Genomic DNA, 22,090 nt, shown 5'->3' on the forward strand with positions numbered 1-22,090 from the left:
AAAAGCTAGAATGCTCCTCCTCTTCGAAATCGATCTGTCTTTTGATGACCCTGGAAATCCCAGGTCGCTAGCTCAATTCGTTCTCGAGTTATCGTCTGGGACACACAGAGAGCCAGACGTACTTACAGACAAAGTTTTTTTCCGACCACTCAGAGTTATAGGCTTCGCTAATCGCTCAGCCAATAAAGTGATTAGCAGTAAAGTTTAACACTTAGAAGTGTTCAACACCAGGGTTGGCCATAAACCTTTGGACAGCTTAAATGTGTTCAAATTTACTGTTGAACACTTCAAAGCATTCGAACATCCAGTCAAAAACTTAAAATTGTGCAAATGTGTAACTGCTTAACATTTATTTGTAAGTGTGCAAATTCAGGTTAAATACTTGCCAGGATTCAACTCAGTTGCTGTGCATTTGTAAGTGCGCAACTCCCACGTTGGACACTTCCTCAAAGTGGACGCTTTCTGCGTGGGGAGTGTTGAACAGGGCAGTTGCACACTTACAAGTCCACAACTAACGATTTGAACACTTGCAAGTATGCAACTACGCAGTTGAGCACTAGCAAGTATTTAACCTGTCGTTGTATACTTACATGGGTTAAGCAGTTGCACACTTGGTTTATGAGTGTGTGTCGTTCGGAACTCGCCGTAGAACTGTGTGTCTTTCGGTCAAAGGAGGTGTCGACATGGCATGCCCCCTTACTCTGTACAGAAAGTGCAATGTAGACAAATCGTTCCTGAGTTAATTTTGAAGTGCATGATGAGACATTTATACGGTAACAGAGTACTTTTTCGGTGTACGTATGCTGTATATTGCTATTCGGTACGTTGAACTTATATTCGAAAAAGAACGGGTTTATATATGAAAATTTCTTCTTTATGCAATAGCAGATTTCAATGATCTGATGAAAGGTGCTCTCTGACTTTCTTGTTGCCTTTGCGACATTACTTGTATAGCGAAACCGAATTCTAAATAAACAGGATGGTCGCTGTGCCCCGCGCTGTCGCAAACGCGTATTGTACTGTGAAAACTTTCCTCGTAGAGTTACGACATTTTTCTTGTAATTTGGAATTACAAAATAATGTTGTAAATTTACGACGGACCAGTTATGCTCCTCTCTGAATTTCAAGTCGATACGAAGTTATTGTTATTTTACTATTTCAAATTGTAATTTTACGAACTCACATCATGGAAAATTTTCCCGTAAACATACGACTATTTTTCAGAGTTGTAGCCCATCCGTATGGGTTGGGGATGGGCGCGCGCGGATTCACCTATCGTTTGTAGCCGACCTACCCATCCACACGTCTGGGTGCGGTCTAGTTTTCGCATTTGCTCCAAGTGTGCACAGCGACCAACCTGTATTGTCGATCTCGGTAATGGCCCCGTGGTCAAAAATATGAAAATTTTAGGAAACAAATTACATTATTGACATTATGTACTGTAAATATGTGTTAATGATCATGAAACTAACCATTTTTTAAGTCTGTGCTAGAGCCGTTTTGGGGAAAGGATTTGTACGACAGTTCGAACTAGTTAGCAAGCTGTATGAACCATCGACTGCATGGAAATTTCTATCCCGCTTTGTGAATTATTTGCCTTCCCCTGCCTACGCGTTCCCCGTTTTTCCTTATACTAGAATCTTCATATATTATCCGTGTATTTCCATCGATAGAGTTGAATCTTTGCCTTCTGGTAGTGTAGAATATACTTTGTTTTAGATAGGTGACTTTGGCTTTATCAACAGAAGAGGGGAGACGGAAGAACAGCAGAACAGCACATGTATTCAAAATCTGCGATCTCTGTGTTTCGACGGACAACTGGATGCCGGAGCTGGTGATTTTACTCATAAATACGCATTTACATGCAGAATTATAATCGTTCTAGCAGATATTAGTCTATAATGCATCTGCTGTCAGGCGCGTATTAAGGGGGGCGGGAGGAGAGGGGCGACCCCCCCCCCATCCCAACCCCCCAAACACACGAAGCGCAGCATAGTAACACAGAGGGTGCAGGCCCTACCCCAGGCGCCCCCCCTCCCCCTGTGGTCTCTAGAGAGCCACCTGAAAGGTAGGCAATTTGCCCCACAAAACCCCTGAATGTAGGCAAACGACCGTGCACCAGTCAGTCGGAACTTGATCCGCGCCTGTCTGCTGTTCTGCTGTCTCCCTTAAGTTGATAAGGCCTAATACTGAGTGGCGTGTATAGCATAGAGAGTAGGGTAGTTACTTGACACGTTTCTCTGTCCTTGATCTGCATGTTTTTCTTATTTTGTAGATCGTGTTGTGTGCTCTTTGCTTCTTTGACTGAGGCTGTAACTTGTTCATTGACTGGGTAACTGTCTGCGATTTCGACAAATTGCCTGAAATGTCTTAGACTGTCACCAAGTATCGCTATGCGCCATACCGTTTGGTTTTAACATGCTGTCCCGCCCATAGCATTTTCTTCAAGCTGACATCTTCGCTACTCTCGTACTCTTCAAAACGATGAAGGTGATGCGGGCGATGCTTCTCTCACTCTCAGTATATTACGAAAAGACTTCTCACAAAATAACTTAGAGAAATTAGTAACATAGATGTAATGGAGTACCGGGAAAAAAACAGTAATACTCATTTCTGTTAGAAGAAACATTTCAACAGTTAACGATAAATAAGATTTAAAATTTTCAGATCTTTTATTTTATTTTATTTTTTCACATCCCTGGTCCTCTTGTCTTTTTCCAAAGGGAAACTATTTCAGCAAGGCTTCAGCATTTTCGTGGGATGCTGCCATCATAAATGGAACCGTGAGCAAAGCGAAAAACATCGTAGTTGTTTATTTCAGGACTGGAGAGCAGATAACGCTGATCGCAGTCACTTCTTGTGCACGTGTTGTCTTTGTTTCCCCCTGAGTTTCCCTTTGGACCTTAGTTACCACTGTTTGACCACAGTTTAGCTGATAACACCCTTTGCCTTTTCATAGAAAGAACACGACTCACGAATTTTTACCACATTCAATCCATGCTAGAAAATACACCGGATATTATCACAATTTTCCCCCACTTTACGCAATAGTTCTAAAAATCGAGACGAGCACCGTCATACTTTCTGCGCCAGTTTTACTTCGTGACTGCTTCCATTCCTCGCTCATTAAAAATCGGATGGGTGCTTGGGACTTTGAACTCCAAGCACTTTTGCTTTCATAGGTGGTAGAGCACAAAACAGGTTTAAAACGACTGTTAATCTCCTATTTCCCTATCTTTTTTGCTTGGTCGCAGCTCCAACATTTTAATCTAAACGTAATAATACTACGCTTCCCCTAATACTTAGTGTCATCAGCTAAGTGGTATGAGACGCAAAGAGGCCCTCCAGGTACTCTTGAAAAGACGCTTGATTTAGTAGCTTAATACAAAGCTCTTTCCCCAAAAAGAGTGGCTCAGAACAGATTTACTAAGACCACGTGCAGTGTCTGTCTATTATTTTCAACAAACAGAAGAAGACGAGGAGGAGCCTACTTTCAAGGAGAAGCTGATAGCTGCCTCCTTGCGGGGCATCGACGTGTTCTGCGTGTGGGACTGCTGTTGGTGCTGGCTTAAGCTCCAGCACTACGTCAGCCAACTTGTCTTCGACCCCTTTGTGGAGCTTTTTATCACACTCTGCATCGTGGTCAACACGCTCTTCATGGCCCTCGATCACCATGACATGGATCCAGCTATGGACAGCGCGTTGAAAAGCGGCAATTACGTAAGTGTTGGCAGCTTAAGGATACGACACGTTTGTTCTTTTGCATCTAGCTACTTGCAGCACAAATCATTATACCTTTCCCTTTCTGTCACTCCAGTTTTTCACTGCTACTTTCGGTATCGAAGCGACACTGAAACTTGTTGCCATGAGCCCAAAGTTCTACTTTCAAGAGGGCTGGAACATCTTCGACTTCATCATCGTAGCGCTGTCTCTGCTTGAGCTCGGTCTTGAGGGGGTGCAGGGCTTGTCGGTGTTGCGGTCCTTCCGTTTGGTGAGTTTTGTGAAGAGCCACTCTAATCTAACATCAACTTCATGCTCCGTTTATGACACGTCTTTATGTTTCAGCTCCGAGTGTTCAAGCTTGCCAAGTCGTGGCCCACGCTCAACTTGCTCATATCTATCATGGGTCGGACCATGGGCGCCTTAGGTAACTTGGTCTTTGTATTGTGTATCATTATCTTCATCTTCGCCGTGATGGGAATGCAGCTCTTCGGCAAAAACTACTACGGTAAGTCACCATATAACATGCGTGTCATTCAACAACGCCTGTCAAACCGGCGGTAGGCAACACGCCGACACCATAGCGTTCTCGTTGCCTACCTCGCGGCTGCCTCTAGCACGCAGGACGATGACGCACCCTTAACGAGCCTTGCCCTGTTTCAGATAATGTGGACAAATTCCCTGGGGGCGAGATGCCGCGGTGGAACTTCATTAACTTCATGCACTCGTTTATGATTGTCTTCCGAGTCCTTTGTGGAGAGTGGATCGAATCAATGTGGGACTGTATGCTCGTTGGAGACTGGTCTTGTATCCCTTTCTTCCTGGCCACAGTAGTGATCGGCAACTTGGTCGTATTAAACCTTTTCCTTGCCTTGCTCCTGTCCAATTTTGGGTCTTCCAATCTCTTCGCCCCCACGGCGGACAGTGAGACAAATAAAATCGCTGAGGCTTTTAACCGGATATCAAGGTTTATTAACTGGATTAAGATGAATGTAGCGAATGTTTTAAAAATGGTCAGAAACAAACTAACCAACCAAATATCAGACCAAACTGCACATTGTGAGTAAAATTATTATTTTTTTTCTAATATATTAATTAACGTAGAACCTGCACTGTTTCTCATACTGCTTTCCTCCTGTTCACAGCAAATCGAGATCTGGACCTGGATCTTGGAGCCGACGAAATCCTAGCAGATGGAGGTCTGGTATTCAGAGACAAGAAAAGTCCCAACACTCAGCTCGAGATGGCCATTGGCGATGGCATGGAGTTTACCATACATGGTGCGTATTTACTATAACAGGTGATCGATGTGTTGGTGTGTTGTGTCTGATGTGTTGATGTTTGCCCACCCTGTGCCCACACCTCTCTCTAGTTTTTGTGTTTTGGGGAGTTTGCCCGTAGAAATTTGCATTATCTATCAGTCGTCTTTCCCGAAATTCCTGTATGCCCTCAGCCTCAAAGTTGCATGGATGGAACGCTTTTTTGGATGTAAATGTTTGCTGCGGTAGTAGCAAATAAAACAAAGTTCTACTTGCAATGCAACTCATCAGTACAATACCTCATCGGTCAAAATTCACTTGTCTTTCTTGTGCTTAAAATGGAGTAGTAGTGTGTGTTTTGGCGCTTGCGATGTGTTTGTAGTTCCATCTCTGAACTAATAGACCTTACCAGAGCGCTGTGCTGCACCACGAGAGAACGGCATCACGGAAAAGAAGCTACCCCCGGCCGGAGCGCGTACAGTCATGAGCCCGAATTTCGGACCAAGGCCCTTATTTTGGACAAAATGCGTAAAAACATTTAAATTAGCCTATCTCAGTCAGTTTGTGTCATTGGAACAGGAAGAGTCTACTTGACAAGTATACATCCCGTTGGTATCGGTGCCCTTGTCCCCGTAACGCCCACAAAGCTTTAAATGTAAAGTTTTCGAAACGGCAATTGCTTCATTCCTAGACGTTTCATGTGGATCAGCGCGCACAGAAAAATGATTGGTCTGAGAGCTTGAGTTCGACTGTATTGGTTTGGTTCGTCAGATTAGGCAGGACTGGAGGAGAATATATTATTCTGGTAAAGCTCCCAAAAGAAGAAATACACATGTATTTGTAGATATGTCTTATATCTCAGGATCCCTGGGCCACGTAAACAGACGCGCACGGACCTCATGAATGTACCGCGAGATGAGGGCACAGCCAGTGAGCGCAACTAAAAGGCCATGGCCGTTTGTAAACGTGCGTCAGATTGGCGACGGGCAGCCAAATCGAGACATTAAACTGCCGCCTCTGCACTGGAAAGTGTCCGGCCAATATGCCGGCCAAAGAAAAGTGTGTGACTTACGTTAAAAAGTGTATTTACTTACTACTTACCCGAAGCAAAAGTGTGTGACATGGTTGTAACACACTCACTCTCTCACACACACAAACACTTCTCTGTGTGTGACATTTTGGCACGCAATCTTAACACGTTGAGTCCAAGGGGGGGGGGGGGGGGGTTTTTACATGCTATTGTGTCCATACGTGTGGTCACGTGGGACTCACCGTGTTAACTGTTTCATGGTCAGACACTTCTGTCTGTAGAGAAGGTGCAATAAAGACCCAGGCTAAGATTCCCATGGTGTCTATGGCCCGGCGACCTGCGGAGAGCTGGATGTGGATGCTGTCTCTTTGCATTTCAACTTACATAGGAGGTAGTAACATTACTCGGTTCGGCGGTCTTTCACTATTCTGACGCACCTTTACATATCGCCGTAGCTCTTCAATTGCGCTCATTGGCTGGGCCCCGTCCCGAGGCACACGATCCAGTCGGGGTCAGCTTTTACTCCAGATCACACTTTGGCACCCTTCTCTTATGCTGCTACATCAGTTTGAAATTAAACTCATTGTAATTGAAACATCTCTAGGTAAAAAAAAATTAACTATAGGTTTAAGGTCTACTATTTCATGCACGCGTCTTTCGTGTAGTAGTTAGACTTAATGTTGTGTCGGTGTTGTTTTACAAAGTGCTTTTATGGGAATGTCCGGTTTTTGTTTCTTTTTCCATGCCGCTTATTCCAAAGGAGACCTGAAAAACAAGCTCAGGAAGGGAAAATTCCTAAACAATGCCAAATCAATAGGAAATTCAATCACTGGAAACCACCAAGACAATCGTTTTGAAAGCGATTTTATAAAGCACAGATACGACGATGACAATATTAGGTAATGCAGTCTTGTTATTATTACCTCAGATACCGACTTTTTCTTGTAGCTTTTCACTGACCACTCTTGTTCCCCGTCTCAGCAATCACTCTTATGGGAGCCACAAAAATAGGCCTTTCAAAGATGAGAGCCATAAAGGTAGCCTCGAGACTCTAGATGGCGAGGAAAAGAAGGACGCCAGCAAAGAGGACTTGGAGGGCGAGAGGGTAGAGACAGGTAAGTGGCGTGGTGTGTTTGAGGGAGACAGCAAGCATGATTTGAGACACAGATGGAAATATATGAGACTCGTCTACGGTTGCGTATATTAAGAGGGGTACTGACCGGTCCTGGCCCTCACGGGCCCTAGCCAGCCCATAGAGGCACTGAAAGTGAAAGTGCTCAGATTGAGTCCCTGACCGTCGAAAACCTATATGGATCTTTCCCAGTTTGCTAATAAGAGTTCGTCGGCGATCAGGCACTTTATATCAGCACTTTCAAAAGCAGTGCGTACTCTAAGGGCAAACTAGAGACGGTCAGGGTGGATTGGCACCCCCTCTAACTAGACGTAACCAACCCACCTTCTGACTGAGAAAGGCGTGACCCCAAGATGACAACTTTCTCTCTTTCTCTCTGGTCACAGACTTAGAAGGTGATGTGGAGGGCGAGGGTGAGGGGGACATGGACGAGATCATCATCGCCGATAACACCGAGGATGTGTTGGTGGGCGAGTACCCCGCCGACTGCTGCCCGGACAACTGCTACAAGCGGTTCCCCTTCCTGGCCGGCGATGACGACGCGCCCTTCTGGCAGGGCTGGGCCAACCTGCGACTCAAGACTTACCAGCTGATCGAAAATAAATACTTCGAGACGGCTGTCATCACTATGATTTTACTTAGCAGTATGGCCCTGGTAAGTGTATTTGTAATTTGTCTTCCCCGCGGCGCGCAAGAAGACGACGAGTGCTCATCCACGTTTTGTATCTGTTTCTGCAGGCATTGGAAGACGTCCATTTACAGAGTAGACCTATTTTACAAGACATACTTTATTACATGGACAGAATATTTACCGTCATCTTCTTTATCGAAATGTTGATAAAGTGGTTGGCGTTAGGGTTTCGAAAGTACTTCACTAATGCCTGGTGTTGGCTCGATTTCGTCATTGTTATGGTGAGTACTCGTGATTTCACTTACAAAGCCTATTTTGTCGCTAATCTTTTATCTCTTTCAGCTCCTGTAGAAAAATGAGATCCAGATTCATCCGATTTTTTTGGTTTCATGTGTTGTTTTACTTTTAAAAAATATGTGAAGACATTTTCTCCAGTGTCAGGGTCCACCCCTTCTCACCTGCCCCCGCCTGTCCCTTGCCTGTCCCTGGTGCTACATTGCCTCTCTGTGTGTAGCTGTCTCTGATAAACCTAGCTGCCATTATGGCCGGCGCGGCGGACATACCCGCATTTCGGTCCATGCGAACGCTGCGCGCCCTCCGCCCCCTGCGAGCCGTGTCGCGTTGGGAGGGCATGCGCGTAAGTACTGTGTGGCCTGTATGTCTGTCACACACATGTACACACACTAACACTCTCTCCCTCTTGCTCCCTCTCTCTCTAATTTCAATTTCTGTCCGACTTCTGTCTGCTTCGTTTTCCAAAGTGTTACAAATGGATTATACAGAATGTGCTATAGGCTCCGCTCTTCTTTTTCATTTTTCCCCTTTTTTGTTACTGTATCGCATTAAAGCCAATAGGCGAGTTGACAACTCTCTCGGTGGCTCAAAGCACCATGAGCAACAGTAGGCCGCAGTAGGCAAGCCTGCATGCGGTACAGTATGAACAAAATATAGTGCGGGATCCCTATGGGACACCCTGTACCTTCAGCAAAGGGGGGGAAATTATTGCCGAGAGAGAGAGGAACTGCTGTGGCGTCTGCGTGCTGTGTGCGCTGCATGTGCCTGAACGTGCTGCCGGTGCCGACAACGTCTTCTCTGTCTGTCTCTGTCTCTCACACAGTGGTTGTACAGCTGTACAGCAGTGTTTGACGCTACCCGCGCCTCTTCGTTTCTTTCGAGAGTTTATCGGCTGTGAGAGGCTTCCTTCCAAAGAAGAAGTCATGGGTTACCCGATTAGCCAGTCGTTACAATAACTGTGCATTATCCGTTGTGCGTGATTTTTTTTATGTTTTTTTGCTGCTTTTTAAAATAATAATCCTTTACAAAACCGCCAACTGTCTACTTTGGAAGGTCGCCCCTTTTTGTGTATTATTTTGCACATGAATACTTGTACCCTGTAATGTTTCAGTGAGCAAGAGCTTTCAATGTTTGATATTATTGTCATTACTACGTGTGTGTTGTGTCTGTGCCGTGCCAACGCCCGAGGGGTCACCCACTCGCCAACTCGTTGTACTTGCAGGCGTCCGACTCGCAAAAACGCAAGAAAACTAGCATCCATCTCTTGGAAAACTCGCGCTAAACGCGCTTTCAAATCTTCCACTTGTCAACTCGTGCCCAACTCGCTTTAACTCGTTGTACACGCCTATTTTGGGAGTGGAGGACCCCTCGCCAACGCCTGTGCTAAGCACTCCGTGCCACACCGTGCGCGCGGCGAGGTTGGGGCTCTGCCCCCATTCTCAGAGCACCTCAGTCTCACTCTGATCCAGGCGTCATCCAATTTTCCCTCTCTTCCACACCTTTCTGTCTCTTCGTTTCCACCCCTCCTCATTCTCGTTCTTAGGTACATTCCAGGGCAGGTCACTCCATCATCTTTACTCGCATTAGCTGTCATTAACCTAAATTGTGATTCCACCTATTTTATGAAAGGCAAAACAATTTTACCGATGCTGTTCCCGTCCTGGCTTGTCGGCCAAGCACAAGTCGTGTTGGTAAAGTTACTAAGACCTTCATGTTGCCTTTGTGAAAACTTCAGGTCTCTCTGATAAACTTCGTTGCCTCCCTGGTTGGGGCTGGTGGCATTCAAGCCTTCAAAACAATGAGGACACTCAGGGCTCTTAGGCCTCTTAGGGCTATGTCTAGAATGCAGGGAATGAGGGTATGTAAAAAAGCAAAACCTTAGAAATTTTAGAAAGCTAAATGGAAACCAGTACTTGACAAATGTTGGCCTTAGCAAAATTTTCTTTTTACTGCACACTATTATATTTTTCTAGTTTATGTGCATCAATGCAGCCACATGAACTACCTCACTCATGCCTTAGATAAAAAAAAAAGACCAACGATTTTTAGACCTTAGGTTTTAAAAAAATATGCCTTTTAATTGCTTGAATTGAAACATTTAGTGGACTGTCCAAATGATAAAATTAGACTAGTTTTCCTTTCCTCTTTCTCCCTATCACTATATTTAGCATGAGAGCAAGCCGATGGCCCATTACCTGAAAGACCCATCTTTCCAGTCCTTTCTTTTTAAATCACACATCTTCTTCTGTGACTATTTATTGCTTAGCTTGTAGCTGTTTTTACTTGTGCTAGCGGAAACAAAAGTGCTATGAACGCTACCTTGTCTGAAAACATATTGTGTACTGTTTAAAATCGCACTCTAAAAGATCTTCAAATGCACGAAATGGTTTAGCTTGTATTTTGGTTTGAACATGGTAGATTTTTAGTGGCATTTATGTATATATTTAAATCCAATTTTTCAGACAAAATTAGAACTTTGACCTCTGCTGGGAAAAGTTACTAGCATATAAAGAAATGTGTAGTATAGGTTGTGTGTGTGCTTTTCTCAGTTTAAAAATGAGTTTCAACATACATGATTTTATAGATCTCATTTCTAATATATATTTGGCTATGCAGGTGGTAGTAAATGCCTTGGTCCAGGCTATTCCTAGTATCTTCAACGTGCTGTTGGTGTGCCTCATATTTTGGCTTATTTTTGCCATTATGGGAGTCCAACTGTTCGCCGGAAAATATTTTAAGGTAAGTAAATGCCTTTTCTTTTTTTTAATTCTTGGTTTATGCTTTTGTGACTGAGTTTATTTTATTTTACTCGCAGTGTGTGGATGCAAACAAGACGACTCTGAGCCATGAAATTATACCAGACAAGAATGCCTGCATAGCAGAAAATTACACATGGGAAAATTCACCGATGAATTTTGACCATGTCGGCAAGGCCTATTTATGTCTCTTCCAAGTAGCAACATTCAAAGGATGGATTCAAATTATGAATGATGCCATTGACTCCAGAGAGGTGCGTCATTAATTATTTTTAGAGTTGTTTTTCTAACGATCAGTGCGTCACTATCGGCTTTTGTTTCAGATCAACAAGCAACCAATTAGGGAGACAAATATCTACATGTACCTGTACTTTGTCTTTTTCATTATTTTCGGCTCATTTTTCACTTTAAACCTGTTTATCGGAGTTATCATCGACAACTTCAACGAGCAAAAGAAAAAGGCTGGAGGATCCTTAGAGATGTTCATGACTGAAGATCAGAAGAAATATTACAATGCAATGAAAAAGATGGGCTCAAAGAAGCCTATGAAGGCCATTCCAAGACCAAGGGTGTGTAATAAAAAAAATGTTACTGGGATTTGATCCTACGCCAAACTCGACTGCTAGGTTCACTGGTGCGCTACCTCGCTCGGGCCGCTATGAGAAATAAAGTGGAGCTTTTAAGATTTCGAAATTAGCAGATAAATATTACCAGTATAGTTTGTAGCTTTCAAACCACTAAATTACGTTCTTTTCCCCACAATGGTGTCCAAAAATTTTAAATTAACGTTCTAAGTTTCGTAAACCTTTAAATTACACCCGCCCCTATAACGTTTCTCTTTTGTTCTCCTAGCGAGTGAACGCGCTAGCGCCCATAACGGCAGAATCGCCTTGGAGCTTTGTGGATCAAACCCCATTGAACTACAACATAATGTTCTTTCAAAATTTGATATTGACTACCATGAACTTTCTTCCATATCTTTCCAGTGGAGACCTCAAGCCATAGTGTTCGAGATTTGTACGGATAAAAAATTCGACATGTTTATTATGTTGTTCATTGGTCTCAACATGTTGACCATGACACTTGACCATTATCAGCAGGCTGAAACATTTAGTACGGTGCTGGACCACCTTAACATGATATTCATTGTAATCTTCAGTTCTGAATGTCTTATGAAAATATTTGCTCTACGGTATCACTACTTCGTAGAGCCATGGAACCTTTTCGATTTTGTAGTAGTAATTCTATCAATATTAGGTCAGTATACCGAACCTTCGACTGTCGAAAATTATGTTTACGTTGTGTGTTGACAATCATGTGCCTTCCGACAGGTCTTGTACTGTCCGATATTATTGAGAAATATTTTGTCTCGCCCACGTTACTTCGAGTGGTGCGAGTAGCGAAAGTAGGTCGAGTTTTGAGGTTGGTTAAGGGAGCCAAGGGCATCCGAACGCTGCTCTTCGCGCTGGCCATGTCTCTGCCAGCGCTCTTCAACATCTGCTTGCTCCTCTTCCTCGTCATGTTCATCTTTGCCATCTTCGGCATGTCGTTCTTCATGAACGTGAAAGACAAGAGCGGGCTCGATGACGTGTATAACTTCAAGACCTTCGGCCAGTCTATGATCCTGCTCTTCCAGGTAGGTCCTGGTGCCGAGTTACGCGCGAGGGCACAGCACTAACGCCTGGAGGGCGGGGGGTAGACCGACCCGCTCGCCAGGCGCACTAGACGCGCCTGCAAAGTGGCCTGAGCGACCAGTTTTGAGTGTCACATGTTCGTTCGCAGATGTCGACATCAGCGGGTTGGGACGGTGTGCTGGATGGCATCATCAACGAGGAGGAGTGCGTGAAGCCTAACAACGAGATGGGCATTCCGGGTAACTGCGGCTCCTCCACTATCGGCATCACGTTCCTGCTGTCGTACCTCGTCATTTCGTTCCTTATCGTTATCAACATGTACATCGCTGTCATCCTCGAGAATTATTCTCAGGTGCGTTGAAGACTCCGCGTCGAGTGGGGAAACATTTTATTAGTGACTGATTACTCTAATGGCTGCCGCATTTCTTTCTTCAGGCGACAGAGGACGTGCAAGAGGGCCTGACTGACGATGACTATGACATGTACTACGAGATATGGCAGAACTTCGACCCCGACGGCACGCAGTACATCCGCTACGATCAGCTGTCAGACTTTCTGGACGTGTTAGAGCCGCCCTTACAGATACACAAGCCCAACAAGTACAAGATCGTGTCTATGGACATTCCCATCTGCAAGGGCGACCTCATGTTCTGCGTCGATATCCTCGACGCCCTCACTAAAGACTTCTTCGCCCGCAAGGGCAATCCCATTGAAGAGACGGGTGAATTAGCCGAGGTACGTAACTATGTTTCTCCGGCATTATACGTATTTCCTGCAGGACCATTTTTGGGACCCTATTATCCCTCAGAAGGTTTGGTGTCCTGGTCGTACATAGAGAATGTTCATTTCTTTCCGTAATTTGTTCCCATTGTAGGTTACCATTCCATTATCTAAATTCTTACAAATATATATAGTCTAGCAGTTAGCGCGTTGTGGCCCAGTGGTCGGTTAATATGTTGAGACACCAAATTTCAATTTAGGCACCTAATTTCTAGTTTACTGTATTTACTTAATTCAGTTACATAGAGTATACTCAAAACATCTAGAAATGTTTATGCAAATGAGCTGATTCTGTCGTTTTGGCAGTTTAATATTAGCAAAATAAACAATACAAAAAATGCTCATATTTTGATCATGTCATCAAATAATTACAATTTCATGTATTACGCTCTCCTTAGATCAGCTCATTTGCAAAATGCATTTCCCATTTAGCACCCTTTTTCCATATTTTACTACTGTAGCACATTCAATTTAGATGCAGTTTTGGTCATAAAACACCCATTTCTGAACAACACTTTACAACACAGCTTTATATATTGAGAATTGCAAACTTTTGCTAATTATATTTCTCTAAGACTCAGGCATGACTGTTCCACGGCCCACTCAGGAACCAAAGCTTGTCATGTTATACTTTTATAATAACAATCATAAGTGAATCAGAGTTTGATTGACATGAGTTGATGTCGCTTATTAACGATGCCCCCACGATGAACGCACCAAATTAGAACGTTGGGAGTCAAATGTTTCTTGACCGTCATCCCCACTTCGGTACCTTGATTCTGGTTGTGGGCCCCCGCTGGGTCGGCCTATACCCAGCCCGTCTCAGACTTACGGTGTCACGTCGCTCGTGTGCGTTGTGGGTACACCTTAATTATTGTGGGCTGGTGGAATTTGAATGGCGAATGACCATACTCTACTCTGTCAACTCAAACGCATGCATATACATACATACGTGCAAGGTAGTAGACATCGTGTGTCCGTCTTGTCTATATAGAAGGTAAAAGTACACCAGACCACGATGTAGAAAGACGACGTCGTTTTACATCGTGCACTAGACCAGGTTTCACGATATCTCACGAAACACTGTTACGCTGCGATGCGCCTCTTACACGACTATCTTGACCTACGCTGACAGCTGAGTCGGAGAGGGATGATTCCTATCTCAGACTGAGTGTTGTTGTTTTGTGTGCATTGAACACGCAAGTGTGTGAATGTCGCACACTTGCAGGTGTGTGAATATTTATTCGTACACTTAGGGGCGTAAACGTTTGAATTTTCCATGAAAAATTCACACGTTTACCCCCATAAGTGTACGAATGGATGTTCACACATCCTGCAAGTGTGTGACAGTCACACACTTGCGTTTCCAGTGTGCTTTTTTTTATTGCGGGGGGGGGCGTTCCCCTTCCATATTTAGATGTAATTTTTTGGTTATTTTCGTTAAAGGCGACCTTTACAGCACCCTAATAGAGGGAGATTCAGTATAGCACAACAAAGAGTGTTTTTGACGATTGCTGCCCTTTTCGGGTCAGATCTCTCGCAGTTTTCGACACCCGCTCTTAAAATATCGTGGGATAGTCCCCCAGACAGACAGAAAAAGTGTTTTCCGATCAACAACGGTCTAATTTACTATCGCTAACCCAATGAAAAGAAATAAGACATATGGCATGGCCATTTTTACTTCATTTAATGTATGTATACAATTAAATACATTTGAGTTGACAGAGTATGTTATCACACAAATCTGAATGCCAGTGCATGTGACCACAGCATTACCTCGCTATGTGGTCATTTGGTCACTTCTAGACACACTGTCCCTAAGCTTTGACAAAGTGAGACATCCAACCCCCAAAATGCTCTCCCAGGTAGCAAAATGGAGCAAATTGCATTCAAACCGAAAACCGCATTATATGTCCCATCTGAAGCGCGCATTTTAGGCGCATGTTCGCGCATATTAGGCGCCTACACGCGTTTCGGCGCTTTTTCGATTGGACACAGAATGCACATTTTATGCAGCCCTGCTACCTGGGCTGTCAAGTAACAATTTATAAAGTATACTAATCTATTCTTGATTTATTGTGGATAGTAATGAGTGCTGTGATAAGTGCAAGGTTTTCTCAAGGAGTAGGGTTGACTTTTATAATAGTTTAGGGTAGTAGACTTAGAGAACAAGTAAGTGGCCAGATGGACTCACACTTTGCATTTTGGCATAAGGGAAGGTGACTTGGCTGATTTGTGATAGATGTTTTTGGGCACTGTAACTAAATTTCACCAGTGAGACCTTCTGGCCTTCGTTAGTAGATTCCTGTTCATTTTTATGTATAATCTAATTTTATAGTGTACGTACTGGTCCTCGCGTAGGTCTTTTTTAATTTTTCGATTACTTTAATCTAACTATTAGTGTCTAGGATGGATGGATGGATGGATAGATAGATATATAGATAGATAGATAGGGGCAGTGATGGTCGCACAGCACAGCAATAAAATGCAAGCAGAGCATGTCATCACAATCGCATCGTAGAACCCAAGGTTGAAAAAAAGGCTGTTGCCCCCTGACGTTGCAGGTACAGCCGGGCCGGCCGGACGAGGCGGGCTACGAGCCCGTGTCCTCCACGCTGTGGCGTCAGCGCGAGGAGTACTGCGCGCGCCTCATCCAGCACGCCTGGCGCAAGCACAAGCTGCACCGCGGCGGAGGCGTGTCCTCTGACGAGGGCGGCCCCAACGCCGGCGACGACGCTGGCAGCGGCGGTGGCGGCGGCAGCGCTGGCAGCGCCGGCGAGGACGGCGACGACGAGTCAGCAGGCGGCGGTCGGCAGACGGCCGTTCTCGTCGAGTCGGACGGCTTCGTGACGAAGAACGGTCACCGCGTGGTGATCCACTCGCGGTCGCCCAGTGTGTCTTCGCGCCTTGCGGATGTCTGAGGAAGGTCGCGTCCCCCTCTCCCGTTCACGCACATGAGCCCCGCTGTCCTCAGCGACACCGAGTAGGCAAATGAGCGGACAGCCACGCGCGGCCCCCGCGGCCCCCGCGCCCGCCGCTCAGCTCCCCCTCCGCCCCCGCCCATCTGACCCTCTTCCCCGGGTCGGCGGGTGGCAGGCGGGCTGGGGTTGCTTTCGGCCGGGCGTGAGGCTCATCGGCCGCGGAGGTTGGGCGGCGGCAGTTCTCGTCCCCACGGACTCGCGGGGGTGGCTGGTGCCAGCGCGCGGGCCCGGCCCCCGCCTTCCCCGTTGGGGCCCGCCTGCGCGCCCCGCTCCTCTCACCCCCTGGGGGGACGACGCGTGAACAACAGGGGGAGGGCGCGACGTTAAACTACTATCTGCTTCGGTAGATTTTTTAGCAATATTTTTTAATGAATTGAACTTTTTGCGTACGTGTATTTTTTTTCTCGAGTGAAGTTGCATGGTACGTGCGAGAGGACTCCCCTAATGATCTCCATTGGACCTAACGGCCTGAAAACACGATTTTTTTTTGTAGTGGACTTTGCAACTGCCAATGTAAATTAATTAATTGGGCCCAAAAATGGAATGGAGAAAGGGAGACGCCATACCGGCTTGTATTACGAGGCAAGGTGGTGTTGGTTTTAGGAAAGCTATTTCTGGAGCGCTCACAACGACTTGTTTTTACTAGAATTGTGTACGGTCTCCGTACAGTCTTTATTTAACTGGGCGCCCTTAAGACTTCTACTTGTTTGGTGTGGGTTCATCAAGACAAGAAAAAGAAGATACTGTGAAGTTGGATTGAAGCCTAGCGCCACATCGACCACCTGCTCCTGAGGTTGACCCACCTGATGCTTGCAAACAATAAGTGCTTGTCCATTTTTTAAAAGATATCTATTTCATTGGTAAAGTACTGGGCAAAAGTGCTTTTGCTTCAAAATAATTTCTAGACAATTTTATTATTGAATCACAAGGCAAGTTTACTGAATCTTTTTTTTTTTATGGAAGTGTTTGTGTGTGTGCCAGCCAGCTGTTTGGACGCGTCCAGCGCGCTGCCGGTCAGTTCTCTGGCATTTAGTCTGCTGGGGCAACCCACTTGTTGATTTCCTGCACATCATTTTTGTGTCAGTTTTAAATATACCACTTTTAAAGCGTGCTGTAAATATTGTTTTTGTATGTGGTAGCTTTTTTTCTACCATATATGAATGAGATTAAGATTGTTATACGAAATGATTGTGTTTGTCACGACACCATGATAAATGAATGTCACTGCCTTTGGTATTGTATTGTATTAAGTACAGTGCAACCACCATGCACCTGTCATCGAAGTGTTGTGTGAAGCACATGGATTGCAGCTCCACTATTGTGTGCGCACAACCCTGCTTCTAATTCTGACACAAAAATTAAATCTACCTATTTCTTTACTTTTTGTACTTTTTCTCTATATTTTCTCTGAGTTATCCTGTTGGATGGGAAGCAAGTGGTGGCCCCACCATACAGCCAAGGCAGAAAAGGAGAGATGAAAGTGTACATGTTAGCTCCTAAAATCAAAATGTGGCAGAAATCAAATTTGACAGGTTTTAGGAGGTAGGTGAAACTTCATGTGTTTGGTGTTTGCAACCTGTGTGCTGCCAGTAAGGAGACCTGACAGGGCTCTTGAAACAAACTTGACTTGTTATTTTGTTTAAAATGAATTTTTAAAAAATATTTCCAAGGCACAAAATATTATGGAATTGTTATGTAAATAAAATTGTTTAGGGAGCCTTTGCTGCCCAAGCTTAAGGTGCAGATGGACCTTGAGTGTTTCTGTACACGCTGGTCAACACGTCCTTCTTTTTCTACCATGTCTTTTTTTATATAGTTCAGGTACAAGGGGCTTTCATTAAGAGCCGCTGTCAGAGGTGAGATTGAGGTAGAAATGGGAGGGATGTAGTGGAATCAACCACCATAATATGCAATTTTAAAAATGGCTTTGAATTGAGGATTGTTGCTCAAAGTTTATCCAGAATATATATTAACTAAGGTATTGTTGTTTATTGATGATATCACTGTTTTCATTATTCATACCTCATATGATCAAAGAAATAATTAACAGAACGAAATAGAATATCATCCAGATTTGGAGTCAAGGAAATTATAAAGGGTTGTACTATGTCAGTGTACTGTTTGCTAATCGCAATTTCTGTGTGCTGCTGTCAATGCACTTCGTGGTGTAAAAATACTTGACCTTACTATTTCAAATTTAAATCCTATGTGAACCAACCGGTTTCAAATCCTCAAGTTTGCACTTTTGACATGATTAATTTAAATTTAACAGAAAGTCTCAATACTTGGGAAGTTGGCACGCACAGTTCCATTAAGGCACAATTTTTCTAAAGAAAAAGTATTTCTTATGTTTTGTAAGCAATGTATGACCTAGTTTGCTTATTTGTCATTTATTTTTCAACTGAATTTTAACAGCACGTTTGCATTGATGATTCATTGATGACCATGTTGGGCCTCACTGATGACTGGGGGCTCACTGGAGGTTAATGGAAGTGGCTTATGAGCCCTACTAATTCCGTTTTGACCGTCCACATTTTCTCTCCTGATGTACTTATGAGAAAGATGTATGGCTTTGGTTCTTAAGTATGGCCATTTCTTTTAAAGTAGCTAGAATGTTTTGGATCTGTAACTGATGTAAAGACGTGTGAGGTGTCAATAGTTTTAGAGACGTGTTTCTGAAATAACTGCAGACCATGTCTGCTTTGAGGGTGAAGTCAATATTTCAATATTGACTGTTAGGTTGCTCAAGACTGTTTGCATTTTCACGCCTACCCCAAAGCCACGCATCCTCCCACGGAAGAATGGCATGTCTGTCGGTGTCTGTTAGAAATCATTTTGGAATCTACTCGATATCCACAGACATGTGCTTTCCGTGTGGGTCAATTAGCATGATTACAGATTAGGGAGGTGAAAAGATTCATTGTTGGTGGAAGCCCTAAGATGAGCCACTCTGAAACGGTACTTTGAGATGTAAAAGTTTTTTACTAGATACTTTTAAAATCAGAAATCTTATAACGTTCCTGTTATTAGGTAATACCTTGTACAATTTTTCTACTGTGCATCTAGAATTCTATCAATTACAGTTCCTATATTTTTTGACCCACAGTTTGAAGTATTCTGAGCTAGCAATATATCAGGCATGGCATTTTGATCCTTTCAGTTGGTTTGTCTTCCTCTATCACCCCACCTTAATTTCTGCAAAACTATTACTGATGCTTGTTTGCATTTTTGTTGTTACTTGGTTGAGCTTGGTGGTGACACTGTTGGCTTTACTTTAAAACATGGCATTGAAGTAGCTGAAGTCAGCGAAAAAGGCGTACAGCTGTCTTCAACTCATTTCAACTAAACTTAACCTAGTGATCATAATTGATATGTTCTTTCATCATCCATGTTTTATATTGCAAACAAATTGTGAGGATTTTAAAAATATGGCTTTTCTCTAATAATTTTATTTCTTTGCCTAGCAAGCACTATGTGTCAACAGTAAAACTTCAAATTGGGAAGATTAAGAACGCCTTTTGGCATGTCACTTAAAAACTTGACTATGAATACTTGTTTTTTTATCTGTTCTCAAGTTAACATTGCCTCTTTTTTGTGTGGTCTGCTGACAGATTTTCCTACAAGTGATTAGATAACTAATTACCATGCATCTAAAAATTTGTTTTGTGACATACCAGTCAACAATACCGATATAAGTGAACAATTAATAACAATCACAAGTTCATCAATAAGTCATACAGTATTGAGTTCTTTACAGGTTGTTTGTTTGTGGACATCCTGTACGAAAGTATAAAATCAATCTTAAAATATTGTAAAGATTACATTGACGTGAGAAAGGGGCAGTTTTTAAACGTTTTTATACCATGAATGTCTTGGAGATAAAAAAAATTAAGCAAATCATAATGACCTTGTACAGTTTTGTTATGTGATGTTGGTTGTATCAAAATTGGCACATGTGCTCTGATATTACTAGTGATACGGTTAAGCTTTTATTGGGAGCAACTTTGACCTCAAATTAATGTCTGGCTGTTATTGATTCCCCTGAAGAAAAAATTGCTTCTCCTTGTTATTTTTAACTATTATGTGATAACAGAATTAAGTGCACTGTATTTTGTTTGTTTTAATAATCAGGAACACTTTAAAAACAGAGGAAAAGCTCATGATATTCTCAAGTCGCTCAGATTTTATATGTTTTCTGTATAAGAGCAATAGGGGTGCAGTGGATGTTTCCTATAGACCACTTGTAATGTACATCACAAACAACATTTATATGAAGAACCTTTTCAAAACATTTACGAAGTCAGAGATCTGTTATTCAAAATTTAAATAAGAGAATATTATGCAAAGAATTGAAAAACTGTAGAGCATTGAATGCATTACTCTTGCAAACAGTACAGAAGGCAATGTGCAGCCCATGTTAAACAACCACTTAGTGTTAAACTGAAACATTTCTATGATAAATCTTGAAAGAGTATACTTAACATCCCCAGTTATTGTTGAATTCATCTTTTTTTTAATGAGTTCATTCATCTCATTAAGGGATAAACTTGGAGGTTTCCAAAAAGTACTCCACATCACAATTTCTGCCTGTTGGCGGCTACTTCCTTGTACAACTACGAGCTGATTGCTAGCTGCACTGACTGAGAAAAATAAAGCTTTTTTCAAATAAGGCATACTATTATGCATTTGTTTATGAGTTCAATAAAGAGGGTGCGTGCACTTTTTTTAAAGATGTATGTTTTGTGAATTTATTTTTGTAGCACTAACAACCCTTAATAAGACCCGGAGCATACCCTCAGAGAGGAGAATTGCTGCTATCAAAGCAAGTAAACTCCCTGATCCTCGAAATAAGGACACATCATCATATTCGAAAACCTATAATATGGTGTTAACCCCATGACTATAGTTTGTGTTCAAGTATTGGTTTAACTTACAAAACAAGCTTAGACTACGAACACGTATATGTCAGGGTCAAAAGTTTTGCGCGATGCAGTGCCTTCAACGGTGTTGGGGGGCCTTAAGGGAGGACATGCTAGCGGCTCCTCCCGAGAAAAATCCAGGAAATACGTACGTTCTGATTCATTTGCTAAATGACGCGCGCTCGGCGCCTGCGAGACTCAGCGTAGACCAACCCGCAGTACACGCGTGCGATGCAGTCAAAGTATTGCCTACCCAGCAGGCGCTACCCTGGTAAAACAAGTGTTTAATTTCACACGTAAATTGATGTTTAAGTTCAAGTGTGCATTTTCTCAACACATTCTGATGTCTAACTAGGTTATACGTCAATTGGTGTTTAAACTTTCGACACTTACGAAAAGTATAGAAGCTACGCACTATATGGTTCCTATTCATAGCATTCAACTATGAGTGTCCAAGTGTGCAGAATTTAAACGTTTACAAAACGTTTCAAATGTGCACACCACGCGAGTGTGCAAATTGTGTTGAACACCATGTAATGTTTAAAATCACAACTTACACACGGTACGGTGGTGTTTAAATTATGCACACTTGTTTTACCAGTGCTAGGAGAGCTGGCTTATCAGCAACCGAAAAACCGACGGCCACAGAGCCGTTCGACAGACAGTCCCATCGACCAGTCCACAAGGCTCACGCTCCCCGTTAGTTTTTCGTACAGGCAGCCAGCGTAGCTATAACGATCCACAACCACAGGGCCGGCCAGCGGAGTGCGAATCGGTAATCGGCGCTTGCATGCGTCCGGAAACGGCAGTTGGTGTGCACTCTCATCCTGTTACTGATTTTTGCACCCTTTGTCAGTATTCCTGCTGCAAAAACCTTTATAAGCTACGGACATAAAGTCACACAGACAGCGACTGTGTGCGACATTTTAGACATGTTGTCAAATGTGAATCAAA

The 22,090-nt window shown here is 43.4% G+C and overlaps 1 protein-coding gene across 19 annotated transcripts in view; it reads left to right on the forward strand.

Moving 5' to 3' along the window:
* The window catches only part of LOC113206668 (sodium channel protein para), an 81,304-nt gene extending 60,351 nt beyond the window's left edge, over positions 1-20,953 (forward strand). For 5 of the 19 annotated variants that reach the window (XM_052273643.1, XM_052273646.1, XM_052273661.1 and 2 more), the window contains 18 exons: positions 3,443-3,720; positions 3,818-3,991; positions 4,066-4,228; positions 4,384-4,779; positions 4,866-5,000; positions 6,770-6,908; positions 6,991-7,124; positions 7,528-7,796; positions 7,880-8,053; positions 9,802-9,924; positions 10,683-10,805; positions 10,882-11,076; positions 11,146-11,391; positions 11,809-12,079; positions 12,154-12,458; positions 12,605-12,808; positions 12,892-13,191; positions 15,801-20,953. In XM_052273643.1, coding sequence (XP_052129603.1) covers positions 3,443-3,720; positions 3,818-3,991; positions 4,066-4,228; positions 4,384-4,779; positions 4,866-5,000; positions 6,770-6,908; positions 6,991-7,124; positions 7,528-7,796; positions 7,880-8,053; positions 9,802-9,924; positions 10,683-10,805; positions 10,882-11,076; positions 11,146-11,391; positions 11,809-12,079; positions 12,154-12,458; positions 12,605-12,808; positions 12,892-13,191; positions 15,801-16,157 — 3,986 coding nt within the window. In that variant the 3' untranslated portion in view covers positions 16,158-20,953. Of the gene's footprint in view, positions 1-3,442; positions 3,721-3,817; positions 3,992-4,065; positions 4,229-4,383; positions 4,780-4,865; positions 5,001-6,769; positions 6,909-6,990; positions 7,125-7,527; positions 7,797-7,879; positions 8,054-8,286; positions 8,410-9,801; positions 9,925-10,682; positions 10,806-10,881; positions 11,077-11,145; positions 11,392-11,808; positions 12,080-12,153; positions 12,459-12,604; positions 12,809-12,891; positions 13,192-15,800 lie in introns of all 19 variants that reach the window. The other 14 variants (XM_052273644.1, XM_052273654.1, XM_052273660.1 and 11 more) reach the window with 7 other exon arrangements.
* The last annotated feature ends 1,137 nt before the right edge of the window (positions 20,954-22,090 follow it).

This window comes from Frankliniella occidentalis, unplaced genomic scaffold (genome assembly GCF_000697945.3).
Source record: "Frankliniella occidentalis isolate FOCC.00 unplaced genomic scaffold, Focc_3.1 Scaffold290, whole genome shotgun sequence".
NCBI classification, from domain to species: domain Eukaryota; kingdom Metazoa; phylum Arthropoda; class Insecta; order Thysanoptera; family Thripidae; genus Frankliniella; species Frankliniella occidentalis.